The sequence below is a fragment of the Saccoglossus kowalevskii genome, chromosome 7 (assembly GCF_978046115.1).
Source record: "Saccoglossus kowalevskii chromosome 7, keSacKowa6.1, whole genome shotgun sequence".
Lineage (NCBI taxonomy): Eukaryota > Metazoa > Hemichordata > Enteropneusta > Harrimaniidae > Saccoglossus > Saccoglossus kowalevskii.
The window spans coordinates 33,234,125-33,260,103 of record NC_140647.1 but is presented as its reverse complement, the minus strand read 5'-3'; the positions used below and the strand labels follow the sequence as shown (position 1 = coordinate 33,260,103).

At 33.6% G+C, this 25,979-nt stretch overlaps 1 protein-coding gene across 1 annotated transcript; it reads left to right on the top strand.

The window, feature by feature from the left end:
- Positions 1 to 21,866, top strand: LOC102805780 (cadherin-related family member 1-like). The gene is made up of 14 exons (XM_085501917.1): positions 1 to 46; positions 7,848 to 7,949; positions 11,733 to 11,878; positions 13,766 to 13,858; positions 14,497 to 14,592; positions 15,591 to 15,719; positions 16,213 to 16,344; positions 16,798 to 16,873; positions 17,292 to 17,425; positions 17,737 to 17,928; positions 18,847 to 19,011; positions 20,311 to 20,535; positions 20,631 to 20,655; positions 21,550 to 21,866. Exons 1-14 carry the CDS (start codon positions 1 to 3, stop codon positions 21,864 to 21,866), a joined length of 1,878 nt encoding a protein of 625 aa, XP_085358043.1.
- The last annotated feature ends 4,113 nt before the right edge of the window (positions 21,867 to 25,979 follow it).

The window sequence follows — 25,979 nt, the reverse complement described above, 5'->3', positions numbered from 1 at the left end:
ATGTACGAACAACTGAAATCGTTAGCTGATGACCTATGTTTTAGAGGTATGTTAATGCACAAATTAGTATTACCAGATACCAGATAACAAACTATTCACTCATTGTGCATCCATCTTCCATCCATCCATTGATATACTTTTTTATGACTAACATATATAATAAATATTTGCACATTACACAATTAAAAAAGCGTATCACATAATGCAAAGTACTTTGAGTATTTTTTTTAAAAAAGTTGAAACACTGCAAATTGTCTAATAGCATTAACTTTCTGACAAATTTTGTATATTGATAGTCGAGTAAAATGCGTTTCTTGATTCCCATCCCATGAGAATTATACCATAACCTGTAATTGTCTTTGCTAAATTAATTACAGGCATGGGTAGTGAATTAAGATTATCGGGTATATATTTACAAAGGGGACATTCACTTACTACTATTATGACTTTAACAATAACAAGAATATCTTGTGAGTTGAATTTGAATAATTAATTTAATTACAAATAAATGTTTGTTTTTCGAATGTACGTGAACAATAATTCCTGTTACTCAAGTAAGAACAAAGTGATTTAATGAAAACCGGATATAAAACTACTCGGTTATTATAGATGTATTATAGATGAGTTCACTTCACTACTAATGAATTCCGGTTGGTTTATCAGCTTTAATTGCTAGCAAAGTGTTCAAAATAGTGTACAGAACAATTATTTGTGAAATAACAAGTTGGATGATTATTTGTATAAGTATTTGATTTTGGAAGTGTAATCCTAGATTCAATATAAACGACTTTGAGCGCCACCCAGTGTTGCAACATAAATCCGTTACAGAATATTTGTAGAAAATCGACTGAATCTTTGGGAGTAGGCATACAATTATATAATTTTCAAAAAAATACTGTATGCCTCCGGCCTCAAGGTATACTCATTGTAACTACATACATAACATTTTACAGAGGACAATGTCATTTTACAGTGACTGAAAAAACACGAAAATATGAAAATAATTTGAACTATCAGATCAAAATAATTGTATTACGTTTTTTGGTGGCGAGAAAAATAAATTTAGAAATATTACGCAAGATTACTACATTTTGTAATTGCAATAACGATATGAATTTTTCGGATGAGGGAAATGTATATTGATAACTTGGGATGTATTTAGATCTCAATTCTTGGTAAAACGGACAGATAATGCAAAAATGGTACTCGTCCTCTACACAATTAGTATTACATAAATTACAAACTCTTTCTGTGCGTGTATTGCGGAATTTTCTATCAGATTCAATACGTAGAAAATGGGCAGAAATTCTTAGGCGACACAATGCTTCCCTGTAACAGTCTTTTTGGACTGTTTTAAGATAATTCTCTTGACCAAATATATATTTCAATTTTCTATAAAAACACAGCTTCTGAAATAACTCGAGTTCCCTTTGCCAATTTTGAATATCAATGTCCAAGCATCGCTGTTTGAATTGCTTAACAAAGTAGCCAGAGTTGCTAACCCCTTGGTTGTACCATGCCTCTCCCAGACCATAAAAAAGAAATAACATTTTTAAATTCAGAGCCCAACACTGTTTACTCTTTTCTGTTTCATGGTACTGAAACATAAATAGACCACTCTGTGTCGGGGTAAAGATAAAATGCAAAGCCAGTACTTAATAATCCCAATAAGTCTAAACGTTTTAATAGTAAACCTACCTAACTCCCCCTTATAGCCAAATTTGGTGCATTATGATAGACTTTCAATATAAATCGACAGAATTTGTTTTGTATAATTTCAACTTGATTGCCATTGTGAAAGCCCCAGACTTAGCTAGCGTACATTAAAATTGGTAGGATTTTACCATCAATGATTTTAAACGCAATATTTACATCAATATCATCAAATTGCGACGTTTTTTGTCTAAACCAGACTGGGCATGATTCCAAAGCCCAGAACGCAATACTATACCCAAACAATTATAATAAGAAACAACTTCTAGTTTATGTTATTTAAAGCTACCATTGCTCATTTGATTTCAATCTGCCCCCACGCGTAAATACCATTACTTTAGATTTATCAATATTAACTTTTAGTCTCCATTTATTTGCATAGAGATCCAGACTATTCAGAAGACGTTGTAAACCCATAATGAAAGAGCTAAAAACTGTCAAATCATCTGCAAATAACAAATAAAATAATTTTATAGGCGTTATATAAACTCCGGCGTGGCTGTGTTGTATTGATTCGCCAAGATCATTTACAGAGATATATAATGGATTATACATAGATTATACAATGAGCAAACGACGCCGGGATATCCGGCACCATAAAGAAACAAACCCGTCTTTTAGACCCCGATATAATAATGGGATACTATCACGGGGTAATTCTTCTCCTCACTTGTCAGGGGGAATCTCGTCTCTGCCTCTATATCTCGTCCCCTTGAGGTGCGGGATCGGGAAAGTCACTTAACTTTACAGTCAAATAAGACACACACAACGAAATACGTTTCAACTCTCGTCTTAGTCGGTCATTCGAGCACTCTATAAGACACAGTGCCCTGAGGAAAAGTCCCCAAGACTATCGCAAGGCTGACCCAAGACTCGCCCAAGACTCTCCAGGACTGGACTTAGACTGCGTCTATCGTGGTGTACTTGCCAAGACCAACTCAAACTTTCTTTATTCATTTTCAAAACTCTAACCAGTTACAATGCAGTAAAAAGACTCTAAGGCGTAACCTTCAATCATAAAGCCAATCATACTAAGCACTGAACACGTCATATCTTTTGATTAATCGTTCACTACATTAATAACTACGAATACCAACTGTCAGAATGAGTAGTCTGAATAGCGACGGTTATCTCGTAATTAGTTCCAAATCACTGAACCAAGTTCCGTCCAAAACTTCAAATAGGCCTAAACGATGACAGACATAACACAGCAATTCGCTAATAATCAGCTAATTAATTCGGTCAACAGATACGCAAAAACAAATTCATGACAATACTATAAATGTGCCTGAAGTCCTAATTAAGTATAGTAGATGCAGTGAACAAACAAAATCAATCACAAATTATTCCCTAAACTGTCACTTCGATTAAATGAAATTATTCAAAGAAAAAAAGTGTGAGTACTCACGTTTGCAATTGTATTAACCAAAACACTCAAAGTGTAGTGTAATATGGATACACGATAGTTGCTGAAAAGGGCGACATGAAGTTTTATGAGATAAGGGTGGCAACTGTGGTATTCCTGTCTCTGCTTATATACTATCACGTACTTAAAACGGTCGTATAAACCACATAGTTTAATCTTTGTTCTCTGTCTGAACAATAGAACCAGCTGTCCGGAAAAAGTGTTAAGTCAAACAGTTTATACCTCTGACCTACGCCGTACGTTGCTCCAAATAGGCGCCGACGTATTGTAAAATTTGGTCAATTTTAAAGTGCATTTTGAATACTAAAGGCATCCCAGTCTCATCGGATTTGTGTTCAAGGTACTGTAACTTTGAATTGTAATATAATATATTTGTTTTTTTGGATTACTAACACTAAGTGTAACGCACTTCCTCGTCATAATATTCACTTCCTCGTCGACATGTACGTGCCTGTACGTGCTTGCATGAATTTTAGTCTCCACAGAACGACAGTTTGTTACAATTCGTATAGCGCATGGTGATCTGATACTAATTGTAATAAGATCTTAACCTTAAATAATGTCCCTCAACCAATGTTGAGAATTATATACTAGGTAACACTACATCGGCACGTGACAGTGTGTATGTAAACACAATCTAAACATAAAAAATATGTTCATAAGGTTGACCGTTATATCGGATGTTTCAGCCAAAAACTCAACGCATGGTTTAATAATAATTTACTAGCTCTTCAAAGGACACAATTTTTACAGTGTGACAATATTAACATAACTAATCAATCAATCATTAATAATAACCCGTTTGACAGCAACGTAACTGTATTTACGACACCATTGATTGTGATGATAACAAAATCACGATTTATCGCAACCGTGTCTGCTCGTATGTACTAAACGAATCGAATGTGCAAATATTAGTGGACATATTGACCTCAATAGTTGCCAATGGATTTTTATAGTAGTTTGAGTGGCGTGTATCAACGAGTATACATAATTAAACACATTTATGAATCAAGGTCGTCAAGACAATCTTCCGACTTGGAACCCCCTGTGGTTTCAGGGTTAGATAGTCTTAAACAATCTCATTAAATGTATTGCTGTTCTTATATGTGTTTCACCACTTTCGTTGTATCCGACGGGGTTTGATTTTCAAGATGGTTGTAACAGTGATTTACATTGCGTTCATGGAAATTTTTTCTTGCAAATTTGCAGGATATTAGGATTGTATATTTCCAATTCTAACAAATAACCTCTGAATAATACGAAAATGTACACCCACTATTACTAAGAAGAGTAATAATCGAACCTGTAAGCTGTTATTTTAGCGCGTAAACCCAAACCGCGAGTCACAGTGTTGTCCACATCAACTTATCATACTAAACCACGGAGAAAATTTATAGTGGCAAAAATTAAACGGTTTATTGTAGGTTATATCTTACAAGTATTCCACACTAATTGTCTCAGGGAAAGGAAACACAAGTTTCATGATACGTTGCGACCGAAAGCAACAACATATACATCAAATGCCAAAACGAAGCAAAAAGAATCGTAAGGACATATTTCTTTTATCATATCGAGATGCATATTTTTAAGAAGACCCAATCACCCTGTGACTGACTTGGCATCAAATAGCTTGTGAGACCATAGGCGCGAGACACAGGCATACAGTTCTGATTTTCTTCAGATAATAGTAGAACAACCAAAAATATATATGTTTATCCTGAGTTATTTAAAATTTTGAGAAAATTAATTCGCTTGTTGTAGTTTTACGATTGAAACATTTTCTAATCAAAATCTTTGCATATTGATCCCATAATGAATTTATTGATTTCTCTCTGTGAACAGCATACATTTGTCTGGCGCCTTTGATAGTTCTTTTATAACATTTCCAGCCATGACACTTTGTCCCAAGCCACTTCATTACTACCATATCATCGATATTGATAACATCACTGATGATGCTTCACTGAGCAATATTGATAGATCTACGTGTAAAATAATTTGTACACCTCTCCAACTCATTATAAGTCAACCTCACTTGACCCGGGTAGATAAAGATTTCACAGATTCGTGTGACGGGGACAATTATTTCTGAGGAAATGTTTTATTCTCTATTCATTCAAGCACTACCCGCTCAATACTTGCAACATCATGAATGCAAATATAGTTTAAATGTGATACGTGTTATTGCAAAAATATTTTACAAATCCAAGTCAGGCAGAGTCTTGTAACTAATACATAAGACGTACTTGAGAAGCACATAAACAGATTATTACCATGTGGATTACGCGTAATTGCTGTCAAAACACGCCGAGCAAGTTTGATTATATCACTTGGCGGTTTAGCAAAAATAATAAGTACTATCAACATCCATTTCAGATATAATTGTAGTATCCAATTTCGAATCTTCAACTTGATCAGTGTCATTGTGCAATCAAGGTCACCCAACAAATCAATGACAACACAAAATACAAATTAAACTAAAAATGAAATTTGCTACAATTTTTTACTCGGTAACGTAAAACGTACTGCCATCTTTAAATCACTGTGCTTCAGCACACTGCGTTATTTACGGTGACTCAATTTTGCCTTGGGAGTTAAGTTTCAATACATTTACAAATTATTTGATTTGCATATATATATAACCTCAGGATTGTGTATAGTCTACTCAAAAACATATGCAATGATTGAATAACTATTACATGCATATATTTACACATAAATATATCAGTAATTTTAATGAAAAAAAGTACATTTTTCTTAGTAATAGTGACATCTGTTGTTTAGTGTGATGGACCCCCACGGTTGGGTACAGGAGCATAGAAGTTTATAATTAAAATTGTTTTCCATAAGAAACATGAAACCATCATACATGGCCTTATAAACAGCCTTTTACTTCATAGTGGGGTGGGTGGAGTAAAGCTGTGATTATTTTTATTACTTTCTGACCATCTGGTTTGCCATTTACCATGTCCATATAAACTAAAGCTCCAGCCAATATCAGATTTGACTACTTGTTTCAAGCTATGGCACTTGGAAATGAGTGTTGTGACATGTGGCAAATGTCCAACTGTCTTGTTAATAAGATTGGCTAAATTTCAACTAGAAACAGGTAAACCAGTATACCTGTATGTATGAAGCCAGTGAATGTTATTCAAGCCAAAGAAACTGCATCTATTTATATAAATACACATGGACAGAGAATATTTTCTTGGAGCACTAAATTAAATGTGACAATTGCCCTACTGTCTGTGATAAATATACCACACCAGCTACATAGTGCCCGACGAGGAGTTGGGTAGGTAGTGAAGAAAAACATTGACTGAAGCCTGTCAGAGGACTGAATTGTTGTCAACAGCAACAAACATACTGGGAAAGTCAAAGACAGTGAAAAAAAACAAACAAAAAAACACACAGGCATATAAATACTAATTTTCTAGGATCTTTATTGACTCCAAGTAATCCAGAGTAGAACGAGATGAATCAACGCTATACTCCGCCATCTTTATTTTAATATTAAATGCAACCATTATTCTGTAGGGTACAACGGGTCAGAACTTGAGGGGAGTTAACACCCATGATTTTTAAAATGCCTTGATCAATAAGAGTCTAAGTTACAGGGAACATTATTTTCATTTTTCAGTGGACCAATAAATGCATTTGACAGGAAAATAGAAAAACTCTACCACAACAGCAATTAGAACAGCGTGCTGCATTATAAGTATCACTTCCCTGTCAAATTAGTGGTTCATGCTTATTTGAATCTGACATAACAGGCCAATTCTATCACACCTTGCTAGGCTTGAACTTCCATCCAATCAGAGCATTCCAAATGAACATGATTCTCCACAATACTAGAGGGCGCTCTGACCAAAAAATTGCCATTATCTAAATAAAAAGAACTGATATATATATATATATATCTTATAAGTATCTTATTAGGTATCTTGTCCATTACTTGAAGATGAAGATAATTTCAAGAAGTCAATACCATTTTATGGTATTAGTGGTGGTTCTTGCACTGCATGGATTAGGTGTGTAATTAATTAATTATGATATTATATTAAATATTAAATGGTACACGTTTCTACGAGTGTGTGTGCTTGCGTTTGTCTACATGTTCGCTCTACAATTCGAAGAAAACAACAAGTGTCACTCAAATTTGAAATACATTTCTCCTAAATATTCCACAAAACCTGGTATTATTTTTAGTCACAACATGTTTTTAAGTGCTTTAGTGGTATATAATATAATGTAAAAAATATACTGTGTTTTTAAACTTGGCACACATATTCACTATGTGACTAACACAACTTGCTACTTTTCACGTCAATATGAATAATCACAATATCTGTATTTGCATGTTAAGTATAGAGGAAAAACTTGGCACGCTCTCAAATGGGATGCAAAAACAAAAGGTTCAATGTCTATGTATTAAACTGAAAAATAAATGTTTGATGTTACATAATGTCTGCTCACAATATATCTCCAAAGGAAAACTGCCCTAAAACTTTACACACATATTATCTATGCTACTCACAAGAGTAAGGGTCATAAAGTCACCTAATAAGTAACTATAACTATACAATCATAAGGTCCAAACTGCCACTCTGATTTTTCATATTGAAAATATTTAGCAAAGGTTGTATTGACCAACGAGTTCTCCTAGTTGTCACTATATTGTTTGTATTGTTTTTTTTTCCGAAAGTTTCTGCTAATTCTCCACCGTCGTTTGATGAGATACCTGGTTCAAGTCCAACAAAATATTATGATATGGATCGAGAAAGATTTCGGGAAGACATTACTGTTGGTGAGTTTGAAACAAATTGACAATGTGTTATATTTCATTATTATATGATATTGTAATCAAGAAAACACGAATTTATTAGTTTCTTTACATTCAGATCAATTACATTTTTTACGAATATTTTTAACAAAACGTTAGGTTATCAACAACTGCTTCATTTATGCCATGGGAAAGTATCCATACACGTGGGAGAGATTCAAAATTTTGGATATTTTATTTCATTTCGACCGCACATTTGTCTGCACATTATTGAATAACTTATGAGCAACGGACGTTATATTCAGAGGGGTTGGAAGTTATTTCAGTTGTCCTTATAGCATTTCAAGGCTAAAATTATTCTTATCTTAGGGGTCTAAAGACTAGAAAGCATGTAACATATATTTGAAGGCATATTCCTGAAGAAAAATTGTGGGTCTAATTTAGAACGACTTTTTTTCTGAGAGGCTGGGGATCTTGCGAATCAATTCCCACCATATATAGAATAAAATAGTGATTAAATGTTTTTACCCCATGTCCCTCCTGCTGTGGAATTACCATTTTATAGTCATTATTTCTAAATTGAGAATAAAATAAGAAGCTAAAGTTTGTCATTTTTTACAAATTCTGATTTTCTGATTCTGAAAATATATACGTTTGTAATTCCGAATATATAATTAAAGCTGCAAGCAGCTTTGGCGGGGTCCAAGCAGAATTGCAGAAAAGTTATCTCCAGATACTCATTGAAATGGCGTGTTGATACTAATATCCTTGCATAATGAAGTGTAAACATGTTAAATATTTCTTTATATTCAACATCAGCATAACCGTGTGACTGATAACAATTTAGGGGGTAAAATTTGGGTGTATTGCTTATGCATATTTATGAGGTTACATGATCTTATGTCAGTTAAATTTTATGTTTGATGCCATCATTATGGCACTGGTTGCATGTTCCGTTCTGCATCAGTGTTACAGAAATGACAGTTATGCATATTAATGAGCTCACATATATGGCCATCTTTTATTTTAATCAAATCTCTTTTTCAACATTGTCATAATAACACAGGATTCATCTTCCTAAGTGCAACAGTGTTTAAGATATAACAGTTATGCATATTCATGAGCTTAAACGCCCCCACCCAAGGGGCGCCCAGCCACAGGACCTAGCCATGTGCTATTCAGTTGAAAAAAATGTACCTCGAGAATGGAATGCAACACATGTACTTGCCCATTTCTCGTTTTCACAAAATCCAAGATGGCGGCCAAACCACGTGAATGACCGAAATTATATTTTCATATAAAGCTATGACCAAACATTTCACATACATATTCATTTAGTTGATCTTTGGATGAACCATGTGACTGATTGAAAATATATTATTTTTCTCATATACAGCTATGACCAGACATGTTATATACAAAATATGCAAATGATTGGTTGAAGCACCATTGAGAAAAAAAATGGGCAAACTGTTTGTTAATAATACAAAATGGCGATCAAACCACATGACCAATCAACTTATTGTGCTCAAACTTGAAAGAGCTCTGCATGTAGATGGATTATGCAAAATTTCATGTCAATCGGTCTGCATGTTTATGAGAAGATTTTTGAAGGATTTAACCTCGTTTGTGGCCAAAGTCAAGTGACCTCTAATGTTCTTTTACCTCATTAAGGATAGGCATGGGCTACAGATGGGACTTCTAGACCGCTACAAAGTAGTCAAAATGGCCGTTTTCGTTTCCCACTAAATCCAAGTTAGCAACAAATTTAATAGACCAATCAAATTTTGTTTTCCAAACAAAGTAGATATAAGTTAGTAGAAGCTATATACTAAGTTTCATAGCGACCGGCAATGTTGTTCAGGAGAAGAAGAGATTTTAATGAAAACAAATGTCAGCATTTTCTTTAAACGGACATAACAGAAAGGTCACGTACCCACTGTAGTTTTTATTGGCGAAATTTATTGCACTTTGGTAGTACTATATACAGTAAAAAATTGAAAGCTTTAGACCCTCAGAAAGGGCTAATTAACCCCCCCCCCCTTATCTGGTCGAACTTTGACTCTTGATAGCGGCCAAGACAGTTGACCAATACAAATTCATTCCGAAATTTCAGTGCACAAGTTTACATCACCACTAATCAGCACAGCAAGTTTGAAAACATTCATTTTTTTCAAACTAGCTGACGAAAAAAAAAACGGCGGAAAGAAGATCCAGCCCTGAAAGGCCTTGGACTCCTAATAATTTCTTCCCGCACATAATGGAATAGGTAAAGATGGTTTCAAATGAAATCCAACGCACAACTGCTGACACATTCATTACTGCATTCGCACACCCTTGTAAAATCCGCAATGTATGTAGCTACAAACAATTCTGGTCATTCCTTAGTTCTTCTGAACTGGACTTCAGTTCAATTTGTTGTTGATTGTTGTTTGTTTAACAAACATTTTTCGAGCATTATTCATTGGAATAATGATGGGACAAAACTACCAATCTCAACCGAGTAAATAACAAACCCAACTAGAGCAGGCGGTGCTTCGTGGAGTCTCTTGTGCTCAGTGTTATATGAGTGCATCCAATTGAAATAACCTGGTGAATGATAGGGCACTGGTTTATTATTGTATATTCAAGTTGATAAAATTGAAACTTCCTAAAACATAAACCGGTGTTACAATTTCCGATAAATATGATGTGTATGACAATCATAATATATTATATATTAAACTGTGATGGTTGGTTAGAACTATTCACTGTGAACACACTTATACATTTCTTCGTAATAACTGAAAATTTGTATCCCGGTAAAACAATTGTGTTTTATTTTGAAAACAATGTATTTTTGTGTTAAGCATGTACTTCATAATGAGATGTTTGGCACGACAAGCACTTACAAAAATATACAAGTGACATACAACTGTTTTGATTAAAAATAAGGACATACACATCCATAAATATATATAGTAATATGAAAAAAGTATAATGAATATTAATGTCAATATAAATGATGCAAAATGCATTAAAAAACACTGTTTACAGTAGCACATTGGTGTGCATTCAAAAATATATATGGATATATGGCTAGGTTAAGACTCAAGTATGCTATCAGATATTTGCAAATAAGTGAGCACATACTGCTCTACCGCTAGCAGCCGGCATATATCAATCTATGTAGTCAATTCCACATAGAACAGATGATGTTGAGATAATTCGAGAATTATATAGTATTATATCACAAATATACTAGCTTTGAATGCTATGAAAAAAACTCAGGTCTAACGTTACTCAAAGTCTCATATCCACTTCAAGCTCTAGCATATCGAACAAGCTGGAAATGTGATGCGACATATGCAGGATAACAATATAATATTACTGCAAAAATCGGGCAAATTGTGTCTTTTATTTAACATTGTAATTTTTATTAAAAACATTACGTTTCAGCCGAATTGCAATGTACGTTTTTCAGCCAAAAATATTCAAATGTTTCTAACAGCTCTTGAATTTAAATAAGAGGATTTAACTGAAAACATTCAGTATGCTTGCCACTTAGGATTACATTTACACACAGTTTGTTTTGAAATATTCTGGACAATTCTGCGTACATAAAATGCATTTTGTCATTGTCAAATTTACAGCATGAAAGGTTACGAATGCAATCTAAAGTCCGACGTTTGGCCTCATTTCATCCACCATTTAAACTAAATAGCCAAGCGGAATTAAATGATTGAAAACTGTTTATTGTAAATTTAATTATTATATTGTTTCTACACAAGCTTAGTACTGTATTCATTATTCTCAATCTTGTTTTAGGCAATTTTATTTATACACTAGTTGCATCAGATCCTGACGGTGATTGTATAACATTTGGTGTTCAGGACGGTTCAGAATACTTCGACGTCAGTGACCAAAATTGTACACACGCTGACGTTAGGTTAATGCAAGAATTTGATTATGAGGTAAGTATTACCCTATTATACAATTCTATTTGAAATTTCGTCTGCGAATGCAAGACCATATTTAAACATTACGGGGGTTTTGAATGCAATTATTTAAGCATTTTACTTAGGGCCCAAGACCTGCCACTTGTTTAAGGGATGTCCTCTGTTTTAATAAATGTACATTCACTTCATCACATAGTATTCCAATAAATTAATATATACAAACGTTACCACATGGTATGGCTTATATATTAAATATATTTTCAGTTCACATATTAAATGCACATTAGCATGGTATATTAATGAATGTTAAAACAAACTGTACATAGACCATTTTTAAAAACCAAAGGCTTTTGCAAAATCCGAAAATAACAAAGCGCTCTGGTTTCAATTTCTTCTCACAATTCAACAATGTCAGTAATCGATATAATATTATTTGTGATATGCTTACTCTTACTGAAGTTAGATAGATATTCATAGATAATAAATAGTAAAAGCCAACAACCAGATTGTGTAATAACAAAAACAGTTGTGTAGTCTCCTTTCATTGATTCAGAATAAAAATACAGTACTTCAACTTGCAAATCACTTTACGTAAGTAAAGTTTTCATGCGGTTTATTGTAACCGAAAATGTGTCTTTTTTAGCAATCCAGATCAATTAGAACCAATTAAATGACAAATTCATCATGAAATAGCTCTTTTATATGTACCCCCCCCCAACGCTGTTAACGCTTTACAGTATATATATATATATATATATATATATATATATATATATATATATATATATATATATATATATATATCATTACGTGATTGCAGACTACCACCAGCGTCTCAGCTACATGGACCTTGGATGATGGTCACAATGATCCAGTAAGTATACATCTTGTTATATTGTACATAATAAAAAGGCATTATTTGTATACAAATATAAAATTGGACTTCAATTTGTTTACCGAAAATATTGTTGGCACATATTTATTACAATTTCGAACTGATTGTTAATATGTTTATAAAATCTCAAAATACTTTCTCGTCGCATCTCATGTAGTCAACTCATCAGGCAGCTTTGCAAACCAACTTGCTGTTTCAATATTGTTTACAAATGCCTTGATCTGTGACTGATTGTTCTTATCAATGTCTTCGTTGTTGCCACACTTCAATAAAACTACATCAATATCACGCAGTAAGTAGTCATTGTTTGTGACCGCAAATGTAGATAGTGCGGGTGTAGATATCGCTATACAATCTGATTTAGAATCAGAGCAGCAATTCGACTGACTGTCCTCTTGGTTATTTCGGTATAACAGATATATCAATAACTGAACGCTCTTTCCTGTAGTATTCTGAATTGACTTCTGGTCGATATCTTACCTTCAGAGCGTATTACGTTGTGTAAATTATATATGCTTAGTATTGCTACTGGAAAATAGAACTTCTGTACAGTAATTGACCTTGATTGACAAATAAAAGTAGTACAACAATAGCCTATAAACAGCCTAGTTATCATAAATTATTTAAAATAAATAAAACATGGCGACGGCCGAGAGTGATTCGTGGAGTAGTCGCCGATTTTTTCTTTCTTTGTACAAAGACACAAAATAGTATGATTTACACAGATTCAGGTTGATACAAGAATACGACCGTGATACTGCTGTCTGGTAATGCACCCACACACAATTCCTAGCACCTAGTTACAACATATTCTGATTATAAGCCTGCATATCCAATTCTCTCTTAATTGTCCTCTACAGTCTACATACATTTGAATTATTGAATAATAACCAATACCAATGGATAATGTCATGCCTTTATCTCTAATTACTTTACCACATCCTTAATGGAATATTATTTATTGTTATAATCTCGGTATAACACAGCAAGTTTTTTTCTGTTTGTAGGTGGAGACTGAAATCACTGTGTACATTGTTAATGTTAATGACCATTCACCAATATTCGTTTGCGCTCCTTATGCAGTACTTGATGTACTCGAGGTGAGAACCAAATAGTGTTTACCTGACAGAAACACTTGTCACTCAATGAAGATATACCATCTAGGTGATGCGGTATACCGTAACCAGTTGATCAATATTAACGCAATGGTTGACTTGAATGGCTGTATTCAACCATTGGTTGTGGTTGTCTACAAGAAGAACTTTTGATTTAAGGTGTCGTTGAATAAAAACAATTGATCCTATAACCCATAAAAAGGGTAAAATAAAAAGGATGTAACTAATATGTCAGTAACGACAGGGCAACACATCGCACTTCATGAATTCAGTGACAAATTGCATGGTCATTTAATTATACCAATTTATACCAAAATAAATTGTAAAAAACGCGTTTTTATCAGTGTGGTTTTCACAATTATGAACAAGAAATATAAAGCTTACAGGTTTAAACACTGAAACTAACCGTACAATACGTATTGACATCAAGGAGTTCTCTAAGGTATTATACGAAGTAACATTAATAGTTAGGTTATATAATACAGACAATCATAACATTTTATTATTATTTTATTTTTAGCCTAACATATGTTTGGTAAATTTGTTTTCTAACATCGATTCCATGAACATATTTTGATCGGTATGCCATATCAAACTTCGTATTTGTTTTTCAAATTAAACAGGATACATCAGAAGGGACTGTGATATATTCCATCACTGTGATTGACAACGATGTAGGTAGCAGTGGAGATTGTACAGTTACTATTACAAATTTAGATGTAAGTGATAGCATTTATTAATATATACACGTCATCATGCCTGTGTGTTCGGGTGTTGATTAGTGTAGTGTTGATGAAGAACGTGTTACAAAATATGTTTATGGCGAGAAGTTATATATATATAGTCTAGATGTAGGAGTCGATTATTCCAAAACAAAAGTGCTCAATACAAAATATATGTAGAGCGAATAAATGCGGTAATAGAGGAATTAATACACAACTACATGAATATTGAAACTCGACAGCACTGTTTCGTAAGGTACAAGTACCTCACTCATCAGGAGCTTTATGTTTAATTCACTGCACCAACGAGCATACATATACTTCGCAAATTAACATATTAATTAAAAATAAAAAAACATACAGATTTAAGTGTTACAGAATAAGGCTTTTGATCTGTGTCGGCATGATGCAGTGTGGCGATTTAAAAATACGGTTTGGAATATAATTGAAACGCTACATCTTCTAACTATATAACACATGTGAATATATTGGTATTTGTATTGAGCACTTTTGTTTTGGAATAATCGACTCCCAAATCTAGACTATATATATATTTAATTATACCAATATATTCACATGTGTTATATAGTTAGAAGATGTAGCGTGTCAATTATATTCCAAACCGTATTTTTAAATCGCCACTTCTTCAATTTAGCAACACTGGCACTACAGTTAGAATGAATATACCTCAAGATATGAAGACTTTGTCATTTGATCATTATCTTTCATTATACACATTTTTACTTCTTCTTATATATTTACTCACGCAGTGGCTTATACACTCGATATTTATCCAAAGAACTTATAGAAAAAAATACAATAATTAAGTAATTCTGGTATAATAATATTAAAGTACAAAAATGGTAATATGATCAGTATATGCTGCATAGGTTCATTGCTACTGATCAGTAAACGCCCCTCATTCGCTTCATTTATGTTTATATTCACTAATATTGTACCTAAATTGAATTGTTAAATTCACTGACACTTTGTAGGAATACGGTAACATATTTTATATTAACTCATCGGTTGTAGCGGAGAAAACAACAGTTGCTGATATTTACCTCACTGGAAATTTGGATTATGAATCTTTGAGAGTGTATACACTAAAACTATTGGTTGAGGTGAGCCCACATATATACATGTATTCACACACGGATGTAGGCGTGAATTTTTCAACTAGGAAACTGCCCATAAATGTGTGTCAAAGCCTGATGCAAGACTGTCTATTCATAAATACTAGATTGGAGTTTGTTTTATGCATAGTTACTCTGTCCTTAAGTTCTAGTACAATATACCATTTTATGTAATGATCACTAACTATTGCATTATCATGAAAAAATAATACACTGTTGAATTGGTAATTGTTTGTTATAAATGCCTGGAATACGTCCAACTCACCGTAATTTAAATTGGCGTGGTCACTTCAGTGCAGAAAATACTGCAATATTATTCAGTAGTAGCATGATATATATAGTTGCGGACCGAGGTCAGTTAGAAATATTTTGCTGCATATGTTATCCTTTAATATACTGTTTTCAGATCAGAGTAAATCTTCGCATGCTGTAAACAAATATAATCACTACGCGTTACTGATATTCATTTCTTCAAATACAGGATTTTGGTACAGATCCAGGCCCACTTAACAGCAGTGCGACACTTTATGTTAATGTGAAAGATGTTCAAGACATGCCACCTATGTTTATTGGTCTGCCATATTATGCTGATGTCCCAGAAAATCAATCAGTGGTATGTCTTTATAACGTTATTATATGCTCAGCTTTGTTATTTGGTTTGGATGAAAGGGCGGCAGTCGTCGCACCGCGTTCTGTTCGATATGGGACTCATAGCGACGTATACAACTCGTGTAAAATATATTGTTTATTTATATGAAATTCGAACACACGCTACACGACGACCACCGCGCTTTAATATAAATACTTATTTTTTCAACTCATCTTCTGATGTGCCGCTTGTTTTGCGTAATGGATTACACATGATGGTGCTAAAATTGACAGACATAATGTTGAATAGTTATCTGACGTTAGTAATATGTTAATGAAACTGCTAATAGCAGATTGAGGCAATATTTGTGTTATGTTCATATGTTCAACATACATTGAATCTTTCCCTCACCTATATAATGTTAGCAATGTACCGTTAATTTCTTTTACTTGTATGTTGAAATTAATATATTGACAGAATACATCAGTGATGGAAGTATTTGCGGTAGATGGTGATCTAGGTGTTCCACAACGTATACGATATGATATTGTATGTAAGTAACAGCTGTATAGTACTATATAGTATTGCGTGAACTCAGACTTCTTTGTTACATCTTGTAATGCACTGATAATAATTGATAATTGGTTAAAATAAATCGAACAACACTAAACAAAGATCCAATGTCGTGTTTTATTATAGAAATCAATAGGTGAATGTGGTTATGACCCATTTGTCATACTAGTTTCCACAGAGACTGAATATTACTTTTTATCTATTATTATTTACTATTATCCTTATTTTGAGTGTTGAACTAGTTATGCAGTTGTGCTGTTTTACATCATGGTATAAGAACTTTTAGTGTCATTGACATTAGTTCTAGTCGGTCATTAGCTCATTATAGTGTGTGTGTTATGTTAGGATTTTTTTTCATTTGTTTATCTTATATTTATTGTATTCTATTTTAACTACAGCTGGACAAAATGTGGCAGATTTGTTTTGGGTTGAAACTATAACAGATAGTGGTAAAGGTGTTATATATACTTTAGTTCTGCTGGATCGGAGAGCTATAGAGACTGTGGATGGAATCATAACATTCAATTTGACTGTGAGTATTCAAACACTTCACTGTCCGATTTCAAATGACGAAACAATATAAGTCGGGATATATTGGTTTGTATAACTACTACTAATATTCAAGTCAATTCAAACTGTGACCTTTTCACAACTTATAATAGCTGTCATTTGAAACTAGTATTTGAATAAGAATATTTTCCAATAATAATTTGACAATTTAATCGCATACAACAACCCAATTACCGGAATATTGATACATAATATGTAGAAATGAGTACACGTCACTGTATTACCACGATTTCTTCAATTGTGACACTAATTTGAAGTATGATTTGTTCATAGGCAACAGAAATTGACCAGTATAATCAACCTCTAAGCGATATTACAACATTTACTGTAGTTACTATTGTTTTGCTTGAAAAAGACGGGTCACCATATTTCGACCAGTCTTACTATAATGGGAGCATTCAGGAAAACTCACAAATGAACCGGATAATACATAACATCATCATGATTGTTAAATATTCTGATTCTGTAAGTATTTGTCGATAATCCTCGGCGAATCATCGATTGCAGTGCTGTACCTGCGATGAATTACATACGTCACACTGTATCGAAATAAGCGTAGTACCTAGTACACAGTGTGGTCTTCCTTCAGCTCTCAATTTATATATTATCTCGTCGAATTCCTCATTGCTTACTGCATACACTAAATAATATTAAATTGTCAATAATTCACTAATATCGTACGTAGATTATTTAAATCTTGTGCCACTAACCTTAGTGTTGATAAGTGATGATATATAAATCAATCCTGGTCCTACTTCAAAGTGTGAAATGATAAACTGGTGCTTGTGGGTAATGCTCATCAAGAGTCACTTTAACTGTTCATACCACCTCTGGAATCTGTACATGCATTGCATATTTAAAGAGTAATGATGGTGCTAATTGGAACAGTATGACTATTGATCGCATAATATATATGGGGCATTTCAAAAATTCCAGTAGAAAACAAATCGTTGTAATATATAACCCAATGAATGTCGTATTTGTAAATCATGCTTTGGAAAAAAATGTGTCTTCTATGTTACTCACTACTTCCGGGAAATACGATTATTAGTGGAGATACATTGAATGACTGTATCTCCTACATTGTATTGAATATGTACATGTGCAATCCAATCATAGGGCACAAGTCTACGTGTAGGAACAGTATAATATCGGGCAATAATGAAATGAAATGTTAAATGATAATATAATATAAAACAATTTAGCTTTCCAGCGATTACCACTCAATAACTCATTCAGCAAAAGCATTTAAAAACTGGAATATTACCAATGACAATATCTGTTATAATACTGAATTAAAATAGCATACCACCAATTTGTATCTGAAAGATTGTTGTTAGATATATATATACACATCCAACAGCTATTTTGTTTTAAACATAGACTGTAGAAATGGCATCTTTCAACCTCAAAATTATTAACAATAATGTGGCAAGTGAAGCATTTTATGTGAGTCCAGACAGAGCTTTGTTTTCAACTCATGCTGTTATCAAAGTGAGAAATCCTGAATATTTAGATTTTGAAAGTGTACAACTGTTTAATTTGCAGGTTAGTATATATATATATATAAGAATGATGATATATGTTTGATGTGGATAAACAGTAAAGCACTGCTACAATTCTTAATTCTATATTCATGTTTCCATGTGTATTTATGTTAAATAATGTTCACATATGTGGAAAGAGGTCTGTTGTAGCCATTGGATAATTGGTGTACTGAAGTAACTTACTACATCGACTAGATATTCTGTTTTGCACGAGTTCGCCTCCCTGTTACCGACATTTTAATTTGTAACTACTAGGTATTAGCTTACGATTTAGCAGATGAAAGTCTTAGAAGTACAGCGGATGTGACGATTCGTGTCATGGATATGAATGACAATTCTCCCATCTTTACTCAAGACAAATACAGTGGCAATGTACATAAGAATTCACCTGCAGGAACATCGATTTTACCAATAAGTGCAAGTATTATTTTACTTTGTTAGTTTATTGACTAATCTAAATGATCAAGTCGAAAAAGTCCCTGGCTTATGAAATTATTTCCAATCGTATTGTGGTGTATACATATTCACTTGATTTGCTCGAGGAATACTGCCGCATAATAAACCACGTCAGTGTTGCAACTGAATTTCGAAATTGTGACTGGTTAGGTAGCCATATTGTATTTATATCAAATCGGAAGTGGATGTGCAATTGACAAAAAAAGAATAAAAACTATAGCGATCACTTGAGTTTGTTTCTAGAATAAAAACAAAAATATGCTCGAAAATATTCTATTTCGGGCCTATTGATCTTTATAGTATGTATGTGACTGTGTAAATTTTGTAAATGTGAATTTGTTGTTCACGTGGTCGTCGCCAGTAGTTCTATAGTAGTATACTGATGATATCAGATTGTGATGAAATCTGCGATGTTACATCTATAAACTGAATTCTTTACACAACAAAAAATAATTCAAGCAGCCAAAATGTTTGTTTCGAATGACTACTTAAAATGATGATCTTGTCATATAGCATGCATTGCTAACGCTGGTGGATTTTCCGCTATTTTGAATTATCAACAAACATGTACAACAGATCACAAAATGTCACCTGACTTAAGCATACCATCCACATATACATTATCAGGTCATACAGTAATCTACTTCGACTTGGACCCTGCTCATCTTTCTTACAACTTCAATATTTTATGAAATAGTTATGTTCTTCCTTACAATTAATTGCAGAAATCCTTACACTTTACATTATACTATTAACAGCTAGCATTATACAACCTACATCAATATCTAGATTAAGCCTAATATACAATATATGTAGCAATTTATTCGGATTGTTATATTTGTAGGCAACTGATATGGATAGTGGTGTAAACGCTGAGATAGTATACAGTATTACAGACGTAGTACCGCCCACTGATAGTTTCATAGTGAATAGATCCACTGGTGTTATTGGCTTGAAAGATACGCTTGACTCTAAAACATCAACTGATGAGTATACACTAACAGTCATGGCAAGAGATAGAGGTTATCCTTCACTTTCCACTACAGCACTATGTATAATATCTGTGCTGGTAGGTCATAACATTTATTGTTATCGTATTCAGTGAATATAACATTAGATACATTTTTCGATTTGACACGTATTGATTATCTCTTTAATTTGTAGGGAATAAACGAAGCAACAGAAAGTGGTAAGAAATGTTTATTATTTTCTGTTATTGATTACATTATAAAATGATGCAATAAGACGGATTCAACTTCCCACTTGCCTTTTATTCTAACGCGATGAACTTTGGCAGTGCACGTTATGCCATTATAATCTGATGTCGTTACCTATGACTTGTCAGTATAAAACAGTATACGCCAATATTGTCATGGCAGCTCAGTGGACTTCTTTATAATAAATGGACGATAGACATTATTCGGTTATACTGTCGTACTCGTGTACATACTTGTGTACAAACTAACAGAGCATGTCTTTTTATATTGAAAGGAGATTATGAATTGTTACACTGACAGTAACTAGTATTTTTTATATTCGTAATGAAATACCATCAGTACTAAGTATACCTTCACAACAAGAGGAAAGTACATATTGTTTTTCAATCCTGACAGGACAGTCAATACCCAATTTCTCATTATAATGAAAGCCCAGCAAACATTATTCGATTCATACTAACAAACCGGTTAGTGTCCACACTCCATTTATCGCTCTACTGATAGGACACTACCCAGTAGCACCTTAGTCTGATTGGGTAATAAATTAACTTTAGTACACAAACTTTTTGCATTGAAAAAGTTATAAAACCGTTATCTACCTGGCGGCAGATGCAACAATATCATCCTGGTTTGGACTTCAAAGTAAGTTACATACCGAGTTGACAAATTATCTTTAGTTTTGATAAATCAAAAGTCTGTATATATTTGATGAGTATTCATTAATATCCAACATGATAAATGACATTTTGATTGTCTGAATGTACACCATATCTATTTGCGCTGGTTTATACAATTTGTTGTATAAACGTCACTGTATTAGCTAATCTACCAATATTTATAAAATCTTTATTTGTGCTGCATTACAGAGTCCATGCCAACCGATTCAAGTAATGGGGACGAAAGTACTGAATATACGGTGTTTATTATTGTCATTGTTATTGTCTGTTCCGTATTAGCACTAGCAGTTGTTGTAAACGCTATGTTACTGATAGACATCAGAAGGAAATTGTACCTGAACAAGAACTTATCACAACCGTCACAACAAATCAGTGATACTGTTACACATAACGATGAGGTTGCATTACAGGAGACCCAACCAAACATGGATAATGATAATTATGTCATGGTAGGTGTAACTAACGAGGAGCCCACCTATCAAGAACTTTACACAAACAAACAATAATTATTTGAATATGCCAACAGTCGCAGTACATATTAGTTTTAAAGTCTAGCTATTGAAAGACGTGGAACATATACATAATTAATTATGTGTTGTTGTTTTAGTTGTATATAGAAAACAATAGTTTTAATATAGTTCACCTGTCAATTGAAATAAGTTTTACTGAGCAATTCGTATAAATTTCATTATTAGACAACATTGTATAATTATCATATATTGAATACTCAATAAAATAATACACGTAAGCAAAGTGAATTAATGAGATACTAGTTTATTTGTTTCGTCCACTAGCGTGTTATCAATTTCATATGGAATGCTGCCATTTTGATTGTTATGTAAACCAGACTATTATATCATTTTCCGATAAAAATTTTTTTCATGCTTTCCTGGTTTTAAATTAAACATACATTAGACTCATTTCATATTGTTATACTGAGCAGCGTACATTAATTTTAGCATTATGGTAATGAAAAGAAATAGTTACGGTTGAACCCCACCCACAAAAGTATTGTATTACCATGACTTAAAACTACACCAGACAAAGCTTCCTAATAAGCCAACAGTTTCAATGCTTTGTGAACGGGTGATCATTCCACGGTCGTATCGGTTGTGTAATGCCGATAAACCAATAGATTTCAAGTATTTCTGCCCGAGATATACCTTGAATTTAGGAGTGCATCATTATTGGTAAATTGAATGGTTCCTCTAGCAGATAAATGCCAAAATCGGGCAGGCATATCCGCAAAGACGGTCACATGAATTTCTAATATTTTTTGTAATTTTGGTTTCTGACGTAATTTTATTTGATGAATTGGCGGTAAAGTACTCACAATTTAGATTTCAGTTGTTGATCAGTTGACTGTTGGTGGCTTAGTATCCGAACACTCGGGAAATTACTGAAAGAAGCGTAAGTGCTATTTTGTAATTATCATATATACGCAACCTCTAAATAGAGCTCAGAGGGTGGTTCAAACGAATTTCGGTAAATACAAGTTACGGAAGTAACACTCAAATAACACTCAATTCATTCTAGCACTGAAATGACGATTCCGAATTGGGATAATACTTTTGAATAATGATGACAGTGAACGGAGTTTCAACAAATAGAGTGGCTGGAATATAACCACGTGACGATGTGTTTTGCTTTTTCGCCACCACAGGCAATAACTTTGAGAACCACGGCTAAACTTTAAACTGTGATTACTTATCGCCAATTCATCAATTGAAATTACGTAAAAAATCAAATGTTAGATTCTAGAAAATATTAAGTTACAGTTGTGTTGAATTTATGTTGAAATTAGATTACATTTCTGTTAAATTGTGGGGTTTTTTTTTCCGAGGAGTTTGTGAGAAATATGGTTGCATTGTGAGAAACTAAGTTTCAGTTGCCAGAATTTGAAAATTATGTTCTGTAAATTGAAGTTGTTTTGCGAAAGTTCAAGTTTTGTGAATGTTATTTGTGTTTCGGGAATTAAAGTTGACGTGACACTGGGGGACAACGTAAGTTAACTCATCTAAATCGTGTGTGACTATTATTCATACAATGCATATTCAATTCCCCCTGAATTGTATATAGGCCACATGTTTTATATTCACTTTTTAGTTGTATCTGTGCTGGCCAGATTTAGTTTTTTAAACTACGATTTCCTAAATAACGATTTGTTTTCAGCTATTGCCGAGGTTTATTATCGATGCCTATTAGGCCAATCCTTCACATCAGGATGCAGAATTATGACCGGGAACCGGAATTCCTACCCAGTGTGCCCAACTATATCTCTATGTCATATGTAACTAGGATGAAGCTAGTGAACGCTAATCTATCAAATAATATTGTTTGCTAGAATCTGTTCACAAATTGTAAGTATGTTTTTAACACAAATGTCATAGAAATATGCACAGAAATCACTCCTGTAGAGGTGAGAAAACGAAATAGGATTTAAAAAGCAGGAGGTGACAGGTAAAGCGTCCACGTGCAAATGTCACAAGTAATATCCAAACCGAAACCAAATTAGTTGTTGATAAGTAGGGTGAGATTAATAAATGCGACCATATTCATTCAAACTATTCACAAACATATCCAATGTATTTATGCGGTTGTTCAAAGGAATTGGTAACCTTGGGTGAATGGATTTATTCCGATTTACATTTATACATATATATTTTATATAACCCCTTCACCCATAACTTTAATCCTAACATTCCCCCTCCAGTGCCCTCCCCAATTTGAATTGTAAGATTGGAGGGCTGGGTGTTTTTGAGTTAGGGTTTAGGTTAGGATGGGGTGCTGGCTTAAGAACAACTCTTAGTTTGATATTTACAGTTTACAATATAACGTTCACATGGAAACCGTCAACAGTTATCTCCACAGTGGCAGCCATTGTGGTAGTTCCCCGCTTTTGATGCATTTCCATGTGGTGGTCGTTTTGTTCCACAAAATCCTGAAAACTCTGAGTTGTTTATCTTAATAACAAAAGTGTCATTTGCGTTAATTGTCCGCAAATTTAAATTCCCAAATCCAATTGCAATATAGTCTGGAGCATTTATAAGGAATCGCAATTCTCTTTGTCGCAAAAATGACAAAACAATACGATATTAGAGTGCTTCGCCCGAAGGGTTATCCCTTGATAGCAACGACGATATATACGAATGTTGCAATCATTATTTCAAAAATTATCTGGCACAATCTATAAAAAATCATTTAATACTTATTATTAATTAAGTCAAATTTAAAGTTTTCAGGTAAAAATTCAAAGTGAAATTCCTCTTGATAAATGATACAAAAGGTGGTAAAACACAATGTCAACCAACACAAGGTGAACCACTTTAGTGTGTCTAACTTATACGTCAATGCACATGTAACACACGGTTCACAAAGCCTAACAGATCATTGATACAGTGGAACAAATGTGTACGGGAAAGAAGCAGTGGCGACAAAACCAGGCGACACACACAGGCACTTCAACTCCACAATCTTGCATATGCATATAAATATGTTGAGGTAGGATATCTCTAAAATATATCTAAGAAAGAAAACCTAACCTCAGCTAATTAAATTTTGTGTTTACATGTGCTAACCAGTCCCTCACTGAATAATAAAGCAGCTAATTTGTCCTTAACAAAGCCAATGTTATCAACAATGAACGAACAATAACCATCAATCAATCAATCAAAAAACACAGGTGTGAATAAGGAACGAACACATTAACAGTTCAGCATCAATGTTCACATCAGGCCACAGTTCACACTCAGTCAGCTTCTGTGCACGATTCCTGAGATTTGATACAATCCACCGTTGATGGCGCCGTGCGTGTCCGCAGATTACCATTGAATACAAAATAACGATGACATGACATGTACTTGAATTATTCGCAACGAATACCATTTTTTAAGAATGAATTGAAAATGTATATTTTTAAGGAACATCACCGACTAGTAAGATATTTTTATCTTCGTTTTGAACTGTCAGGAGCGCGGCGTTGTATTATTTACAATATCGGTCAATACTAGTATTAGTTTTCAATATGAAAAGTTTTTTTTGGGTATTTACACAAACAAAACTACTAATTGAGTACGCTATTAACAATAGCAATATGTCGCACTTATAATGTGACAGATATATTTAAGTTTAATATGGGCAACGTCGACTGCAGCCGATCGGGTACCGGCATTTTTACCGCGGTAGCAGTGAGATGTACTAGTGCCAGTCCAAAATACAAAATATAAGTTACGATTTTTTTAACGAAACAGTACCATGTAACTTACCTTTCTTGGAAAGTTCACTGTAAAAATCAAAATCTATATTTGAAATACGTAAAACTGTTGTTTTCTTCGATGCTTCCAACACGGAAATATTATTCTTGGCCATCTTGTAATCACGCTAATCATGATCGAGGGCGTGGTCGTTGTAATCGTCAATCATGATTGTTATTGGGCGTTTTCAAACGCACATTCACGATTGTGATTGGTTAAACACAATCATGATCGACAAATCAAACGCACCCATGGCGTGGCCCATGGCGTAGCCTGGGTGTGTCCGCAGATTACCCAGGTACAGCGCTGAAAAATATTTAAAAAAAGTTATCCAAAATCGTTGTGACTTATTTTCCAATAACATTA